Here is a 9,544-nt window from a genome sequence, read left to right as displayed (position 1 = left end):
AAAAAAAAAAAAAAAAAAAGAGAAAAGAATGATTGTCAGAAAGAAGGAATAAGAAAATAAATTAGTATGATACTACTGTTTTTTGAAATAAGGAATTCAAACAGTGGAAGAAAAGATAATAGGTCTAAAATTGTCTTTGAATTTCTCTATTTCTTCCTGCCAAAAATATGGGACTGTCAAAGACTTACAGACTTACAGGCCTCTGGAGGTGAACAAGCAAACATCCTCTAATGTGATGGTTAATTTTTTTTTTAATCAGAGTCTCACTCTAGCCCAGGCTGGAGTGCAGTGGCATGCTCATGACCAACAGAGCCTCAACCTGCTGGGCTCAGGTGATCCTTCCACCTCAGCTTTCCAAGTAGCTAGAACTACAGGTACATGTCACCATGCCTGGCTGACTTTTTTCATTTATTATAGAGATGAAGTCTCATCAAGTTGTCCAGGCTGGGTTTGAACCCGTGTGCTTAGGAAATCCTCTCACCTCAGCCTCTCAAAGTGATGGTTAATATTATGTGTCAACTTGACTGCCCAAATATTTTCTTAACTATTATTTCTAGGTATGTCTGTGAGGATGTTTCTGGATGAGATTAATATTTTAATAAGTACATTGGATAAAGCAGAATGTCCTCCACTGGACTTCATTCAATCCATTGAAAGCCTAAATAGAATAAAGACTGAGTAAAAAAGATTCCTTTCCCTCTGCCTGTCTTTGACCGGGGATACGAGTCTTCTCTTGCCTTTGGATTTCGACTCAGTATGGAGTTGAACTTACACTATCAGCTCTCCTGGTTCTATAGCCTTTGGGCTCAGACTGGAACTGTACCATGGTCTCGCAAGGCTCTATAGCTTGCCAACTACAGATCTTGGACTTCTCAGCTTCTATAATCATGTGAGTACTTATAAATTAAATATAAATGTATGTATGTGTGTGTGTATACATATATATGTAATTTACTTTAAGGAATTATACCAATATAGTAATCGTTCCATATATGATATATATCTTAAAAGTTCTGTTTCTCTGGAGATCTCAGGATAGAGGCCTTGGTATTCAAATTTCAAGAACTATAAAAAAGTAGGAAGAAGATAAACTGGCTTCCTGAAAACGTTCATAACATCCTGTGCCTACGCACACATTTATACTTAATACTAGATTTTAACAACTTACTTACCATCTACTTAACTAGAGAAAAGGTCTTGAAGGATAGCAACTCATCTTGTCTCCTGTTATATAAGTGACTAGTACAATGCATGGTTAATTGCAGTGCTCAATAATTGCTACTGACTAAACACATGAATGAATAAATAACTTGGATGTTTCTCTAAGTTCCTTTTAAATTTCAGGTAAGCTAAATGCTAAAATGCTACTAAAGTCATCTGGTCATTCTATTTTTGGTAGAAATAACAAGTGATAATTTTTCCTTTGTTTTATAACAGTTTATCTGAGTAAATACAAATTAACACAATGTTTAGTGACAAGGAAGACAAAATATTGATTATGGCTTATGGTTAACTATGCCTCTAAACCATATTTTGTCGTAGGACACACAAAATATAAGTGAAGCCTTTTTCTAAGATTAATCTATATTGTATGACAAAGAATCTAAGATTTAATGTACTGAATTCTAATCGTGTAAAGTATTGGACTTATCAGAGAATTTAATAAAACTACCTGAGAATCAACTATATGACTGAACCTCAAATAGGAGAGCTTCAGGTAGTTGTGAATGAAGAATGAAATGTCTGCCATAAACTCAGAGAAAAAATAATAGTCCTCAATATAGTCACACAAAATGGGCTCAATATGCGTGAACAACTTCCTCTGAGAAAGATAATTCTCAAAGATAAAGTATGAATTAGGAAGTATTAGCTCTCAAAGATAGGTCAATAAGAACTATATCTGCTTTTTTTTTTTTTTTTTTTTTTGAGTTGGGGTATCACTCTATTGCCCAGACTGGAGTGCAGTGGCTGCTCCCGGCCACCGCAGCCTTGACCTTCTGGGCTTCAGCCATCCTTCCACCTCAGCCTTCCAAGTAACCAGAATTACAGGCATGCGCTACCACGCCCATCCGATTTTTTGATTTATTGTAGAGATGAGGTCTTGCTGCCCAGGCGGGTCTCAAACCCGCGGGCTCAGGCAATCCACTCACCTCAGCCTGCCAAAGGCGCTGGATTACAGGCTGAGCCACCGAGCCCAGCTTATATCTGCTTCTTAAACACAGGTAGGATGCTCATTCAAATGTCATGCGTTCTGAGACAAATTCAGTTGACATTTTAAAAATGCATATTCATTTATCATTTTGACTATATGTCATGTTTCTAAAAAGGATAACTGTAAGTGACCTGAGTTAATATGGTTTTAAACTGACTTTTATTCTTACAAATTTATCATATATAAATGACAAAAAAATAGTTCTATTATTGTCTCTGGAGAAACTATGAGAAATTTACTTCCAATTTTAAGCCAAAATATTTCCAAATAACTGGAAAGTAGTGAATAAATATTTAGTTTTCAACTAGCAAATGTTTTTTATTATTTTATGATCCTCAGAAATCTTAAAAACAAGATGAACCGATTGCACACTTCTATACAGGTAATTAAATTTACGAAAGAAAAATGACAAGCAGTAATCTGTAAAATTTATGTTTACTCTGGCATATTTTTATCTTCACTAAAGAAATGATTCACCTTTAGCTGTAGTGCCTTTTCTAAGTTTTCAATCTTCTTTTCAGCTTTTCTCAGCTTCCTTAGCTCCTCTGAGTCTGTGAAAGAGCTCTTTGGGGACAAAGACCTTGAACGTTTCACAGGTGGTTCCTCGAGAATAAAACAAGGACATGGTTGAACTAGTTGGAACACTGGATTATGAAAGACATGCAAAATTAAAGAACAAGTAATTTTGAATACTAATAATGAATTATAAAAAAAATCCTGCATGGAATACCAGAGAAATAACAAGCGGAATTACCACAGTGCTACCACTAAAGGTTTCTCTGTGACTCGTTAATGAGAATATTCATTTACATTTACATTGTTTCTTTCAGAATAATGATGTCCCATTAGGGAAGACTAAAGGGTTATAGACTCAGAAATGCAAGAAACCTCATTACAAAGGAGGGGATAGAGGCTGGTCTAATTGCTCTATAAGGGTCCAAGGTTACACTTGATAGGACAACCAGAAACAAGAGGGAAAGGATTTTTTTCCCTTTGAAATAGTTTAACACACTGTGAAGTTGAAGGAACAATATGCTTGAGGAATATAAATACAACAGACAGTAGATCTTATACCATAATGGCCATATGGTCATTAACTATAATGTGGCTAACTAGAGACAAGAATATGTTTATATTATGTACAGCTTCATATACCAATCTGGAGAAGGAATATGTGAAAGCAACTATTAAGCTGGGCAACACAGTGTTCATCCTTACTGCGTGTCCTTACAAAAAAGAAAGGAAACTTTGGTCAAAATGCCCCTCTCTCCTTTTCTTGACCATTACTAAAATCAGAGAAACATCAAAGTTATGCATTTACAAACTTCAGCAATACAGTAAGCAACAAAACTATGCCCTATGATGTTGTATCTGGATTTTACGGATGTTTTTTCACTTTAAAAAAAGGCTCAGTGCTTGTGAAACTACATCACAATTGCATGAAATGTATAATGCAGTTATGTTTTAATAAATACATACATAAAGGTCATCCTCTGAAAATTACTAATGATTTTATAGAGAGAGTGAGTAAGAGTACCACAGAAACATGAGTCTAATTTTAAGTGCTTCTTTATTAAGATGTTCTGTCCTACTCATAGGATAAATGAAAAGAACCAAAAATATTTACCTTGAAACATGGTTTTCTATTATACAAAACATTATTCCTCTATTGCTGAAGTAACAATAGAAAGAATGTTAAAACTCTTACTTTTAGGAAAATATTATGTCATTTTATCTAGAAATAACAGAATATTGAGGAATTTTTATATTAATTAACATTCTGTAGAATCTTTTACAGCATAACATGAATATGTAATGAATATTAAAAGAAGAAAACCTGAAACATTAATAAATGAGAAACATGGCACATAAAATTTGACTATTTTTCTCTCCTGCTATCCCTTCAAATCTATAAAAATATATAAGTGGAGAAGTTAATGTTAAAATTTATTTAATATTTTATATTCCACATAGAAAGTATTTTAAATATATCTGAATAAAATAGAAACATTAGATATATTTTTCTCTTAATTAAAATTAGAAAATTGAGTAAATGATACTCTATTTTAAAAGGAATTTTTAATCAGAGAGATGAAGAATATTTATAAAAACATTCTAATATAAGAATATTAATTTACTGGCAAAATGGGTATACTACTACTAATATATTTCATTAATTATTTGGGGAATAGAAGGAAAGCTTTAGAAAGAGAAAACTTTCTATTCCTAAGAGCTATTTTATCAGAGTTTGGCACATAAAATTTTTCAAAAGCTTCCAGAAATATAAGCAGAGAAGTAAATGTTGCTTTTTTTTTTTTTTTTTTTTTTTTTATCTCTTGCCTTGCAGCTTCAGCCTGGCAAATTTACAAAATGACAAAATATCCCTACCTTATGTTTTCCTTCAGTACTTGTCATGATGCTCTTCTCTGAGAAACCCTTGCTGGGGGGTTTGTTCTCTGACAGTTTTTCATTTGCTATCTTCAGTTTCTCCTGTAAATATTCAATTTCAGACTTCTGTGAGACCATTAATGTTTCCAAGCTTGAAAAGGATGGCCGATGAGAAACCTATTCAAAAAGTGTATGTGTAAATATATGTATGCTTGCATCTTATATTATTTACAAATACATACAAATACTTACATATAATATTACATTTTATCAATCATAAGTATTCAGAGGAAGAAAAGCTTTTTTTAACAAGGACTATAAACTAGCATTAGCTAAGCCTTATCATCCTAATAGAATGGCATTTTTCAATAAATTAGTAACCTAGAGTCTACATAAATATTTTCACAAAAGATGTTGTCATACAAAATTGCAGAGGAAAATGTGTAAAGCATGGCTCCATGATGCACACCACTCATCTAGAAACTTATCAAGTCAAATTTACAATTATATACATATTCCCTCACAAAATACTCAACCTACCATCTGATCATCAAGAGTCATACAATATCATAGAATATAAACCTAGAAAAAAGAAACCAATAAAAACTATAAGTTCAATTAGCTTTTAATGTATCATAATTTAAATAACAACTCACCAAAGAACTCTGATACTTTTAAAAGTCAATACAGTTTACATCATTCTCCTCTGAAATTTATCCATGTGTCAGACAAACTGCTAATGGTAAGACCCACATTTTAATAACAGAAATGACAGAAAAATTAATTTTGTAGAAAGCCTGCTAATGAAAAACTAGCATTCTGCAAAAATTCTACTACAAACTCACTGGATATACATAAATGTTATTTCAAATTAACCACTACATTTACAGAAAACAAACACTGAAAAATAGTGAAAATAAAGTTTTTGTTGATTTACCAGCAAATGAATGCCAAATCTTATGATCTAGTATTTTAATATGGATATAGTAGCCCTGCAAATATTTTCATCTTAAACTTAAGGACTGCTCCATTTTTCCTAAATGCTGTTCCTAAGGATTATGAAAACATACATGTTTAACTATTGTGAACCAACAATGGGAGTACTATCCTTTTCCTTTTCCAGTTTTGCATGCTTTTTTCTTTTTTAGGGGGATAGGCAAATTTTTTGTAATTCTAACCTGTAATTTTTATTATGAGAGGGTTCATCTTTGATTTATACTTTCCTCATATTTAAATCATCTGATATGTTTTCTAGCCTTTATTCCACCATACTAATAACTATCTTCCACAAAGCGCTGCTTATATTGTACTGTTACTATACTTAAAATATATTCCTAACTTCATTATCTTGTTTTGAATATTAAATTAAAATACTTTTAAGCATTTTTTCCTCCAGTAAGTCTAAATAATTTTGCCTAATCCTTTCTCCCCCTTATAATCACTGTTTAGCTTGTATTTTTTCCTCCTATTTTATAATCAAACTTAAGTTGCTTAAAAATATTTCCTTTGATTGTGCTGCCAAGCTAAATAATTTTGAAGGCCACCTGTTTTTGCCTAGGTTTCCTTTAGTAAAATTATGAAGGATATATGAACACTCCATCATTTACCAAATTTTAAATAATTTGCTCAAGATCAAACAAAAGTTTAAAATTTTAAGAAAACATAATCTTAGTTTACTAGTATACCCAGTAAATAATCTTATGTTCTTCAATAAATGAATTTTTTAAGTCATCACTGGATTATAATGATGTATGTAAGAATATTTTTTTAAAAAATCAACATTTAGTCAAGAACCTGCAATGATAAATAAATCAAATAGTTATAAAGACAATAATGCTCCAACAATGGATTGTCTCACTATAATAATGGCCTTATTTTTAGTAATATTTCTATTAATATTAACAGTATAAATATTCATATAAATATTTTTCAAACAATAAAGGATATTTAGATAGCATTCCTTTAAAATTATAAATAATAATAGAACTTCAAAATTAAAAAACTATGAAAGAAGTGATAACTCAAATTCACATAGAAGCTAGGAAGATAATTTGAATAAATAAGTAAAATGGATTGTGTTCGGTTTTTAAAAATACTAGCTTTCAAACTCAGTCAATATAGGCATTTTGTATAAACCACTAAGATATGTTCATCCACTAAACCACTAAACCATTAAGATATGTTCATCCCCTTTACAAAGTAGCTTACATATTCCTATTTTTTAAATGCCTTCTCTTACTCTTGCCAGAGACATATCTGAAGAAATATTCTACATTTCTTTTAATACAACCTTTTTTTTTAAGTATAAGCAAAATGAAATGTCAAACAAGAGAGTCTCACCACTAAGGAGTAAGGAGGGTAATTTGTGGCAGTTGCTAATCAGCTTCAGCCAATTGTTTTCATGGAGGAATGTGAACCACTATTGCTAGATCTACTTAAAGAGAGGCAAGGAATAACTGTTTCTAAGAAAAGTGTCCATATTTTAAAGTGTTGGTTGGACCCACTTTATGACTCCTGTACTTTGTATAATTTGCTATAAATTTTCTAGGAAAATTTTGAAATGTGCACCAAAGCCCATAACAATGTATCAAACCTTTGATTAACTCCTAATTATGCAGAGAGTTGATATGGAAAGATATCCATGATGAATTAAGTGAGAAAAGCAGGGTACATTATACTATATAGAAATAAATTTCACCAAATATGTATAGGGGAAAAAACAACCCTAAAAGTTTGCAGTGTTGTTTCTACAAGACTGTATGTGTATTATTTTCTTCATAATTATCTGGATTTCCTTAAATTTTTTACAGGGAACACATCACTAAATGTTTCCTAAAATAAAAATATTTAATTTTTCTGGAAATAAAATGACTAAAAGCTCAATGTAAAACTTTCAGTATAGGTAGGAGAGATTATAAATGAAAATCTCTTCATAATCTCATCCCTCAGAGATTTTGGTGGTAAGTTTTGATATATCTCCCATACTTAAAAAAAAAAGGCAAACCATATTTCTTTCAACCTACTTTACACATTAAAAGACTTTTTTTCTTAGAATAGTTTTATATATACAGAAAAATTAAGCTGATACTATACAGAGTCGTCCTTCATCTCCTTCCCAATCCACCCAGTTTCCTTTGTGATTAACATCTTGAATTTACTATGGTACATTTGTTACAATTACTGAACCAATATTTATACATTATTATTAACTAAAGAACATAGTTTATTCAGATTTCCTCAGTTTTTGCCTAATACTCTTTTTTTGTTTCAGGATTCCATCTAGTTTATAACATTACATTTAGTCATCTGATCTTCTTGAGCTCCTCTTGCTGTGACAGTTTCTCACACTTTCCTTGTTTTTAATGACCTTGACAGTTTTGTTTCATGCCCCTTCTTTGAAATTTGTCTGATGTTTTTCTCATGACTACATTGGGGTCATGAGTTTGAAGGAGGAATATCATCAAGGTAAAGTGCCGTTTTCACTGCATCACATCAACATGATTTACGAACACTAATGATGACCTTAGTCACCAGGCTGAAGCACTATTTTGTCAGGTTAATCCACTGTGAGGTTACTCTTTTGTCTCCAACCATACTGTACTTTTTACCTGCTTTTAAAAACTTAATATTCACACATATATATGGATAATCCTTATGTGTATGTCCAATAATATATATGAGTATATATCCTCATAGATCTTTATATATTCTTACACATCCTTGTCCTTTTTAAGGGCTGCTTTATACGTGTAGCAAAATCAAGTTAACCAATTCCTTCTCTGTGGAATTTCATTCTATTACCCTTAAATTCTAGAATCTTTGAAAAGTTTACTTTCATTGCTATTGTTATTTTATAAATAAAAAAATTTTCTCAAATATTGAAAAATATTTTGCTCCACTTTTAGTTTACAATCATGAAATATAATGGAATTTTGCTAGATTATAGTTAATCTGATGAGAAATGTTCAGTGGACTATGTGTCTAAAAGCCCCCGATGGATATAATCTCTTTAAATTGCCTTTATTAATATATAATTTTCCCCACATTTACACCCAGAGCTAATTTTGATGGAAAAGTTCTGTATAAGATATAGAATAGAAGAGGGTGGAGTCTTTAAGAGTTGTGCCAATTACTCTTTTTTAAACTGTACAACTTAAATACCTAGGACATTACATTAAAGCCAAACAACATTGTATGGCATTATTACAGTGAAGAATGGCTGAATATTGTGTGATAACTAGAAAACAGTTTCACACCCATAATAATTACAAAAGCTGTAAGTTAAATTGTTTTATTACTAAGTTTTAATTAAATATATTTGCTTCCTACTATATCGATATGATAACAATAACTATCATTTATTGGGAAAGAATTTAGTTCCTTTCTCTAGCCAAGCATTTTACATACATTATCTCACTATTTAAGAACTTTAAAAATTCCAAAGTTGTCACCACACAACATAACCTACAGCAAAAGAAAAAGGTCTTGATACCATAACAAAATAAAGAGTTTCTCCTAAAACGATATCTCACTGAAAATTAAGTATAGGTCAAACATATGTTTGTAAATTCTGCAGTGTGTTTAAAAATATCTAACATAGACATATATATGACAAAAACTGACTACCTGACTGCTCTTTGAAAACCAGCTAAAATCTTCTGGTGATGACACACACACACACACACACACACACACACACACACACACACACACACGATTTTCTTCTCATGAAATGACTAAATCTCTGTATTCAGAGATTGGCATTATATTTAAAATTGATTTCAGAAATGTAGAAACACCTTTATTACTAATTCATAAAACATTGTTAGCTGAGTCACCCATAACCTGAAAATAAATGACTTTAACCACAGTCATATATTCTTGAAAAAAAAAAAAGGGAGGGGGGAATATATGTAATGTCAAATCAAGATGATATTGTAAATC

At 31.3% G+C, this 9,544-nt stretch overlaps 1 protein-coding gene across 1 annotated transcript in view; it reads right to left on the bottom strand.

Moving 5' to 3' along the window:
* The window catches only part of LOC103262414 (centlein-like), a 173,328-nt gene that overhangs the window by 7,760 nt on the left and 156,024 nt on the right, over positions 1-9,544 (bottom strand). Inside the window, exons 9-10 of the mRNA XM_008060037.2 lie at positions 4,601-4,777; positions 2,690-2,815 (exon numbers count right to left, since the gene is read on the bottom strand). Of these exons, the coding sequence (XP_008058228.1) occupies positions 2,690-2,815; positions 4,601-4,777 (303 nt within the window). The remainder of the gene's footprint in view (positions 1-2,689; positions 2,816-4,600; positions 4,778-9,544) is intronic.

The sequence above is a fragment of the Carlito syrichta genome, unplaced genomic scaffold (genome assembly GCF_000164805.1).
Source record: "Carlito syrichta isolate Samal-C Ts95f unplaced genomic scaffold, Tarsius_syrichta-2.0.1 Scaffold304486, whole genome shotgun sequence".
NCBI lineage: Eukaryota > Metazoa > Chordata > Mammalia > Primates > Tarsiidae > Carlito > Carlito syrichta.
This window is presented reverse-complemented; position numbering and strand designations above follow the sequence as displayed.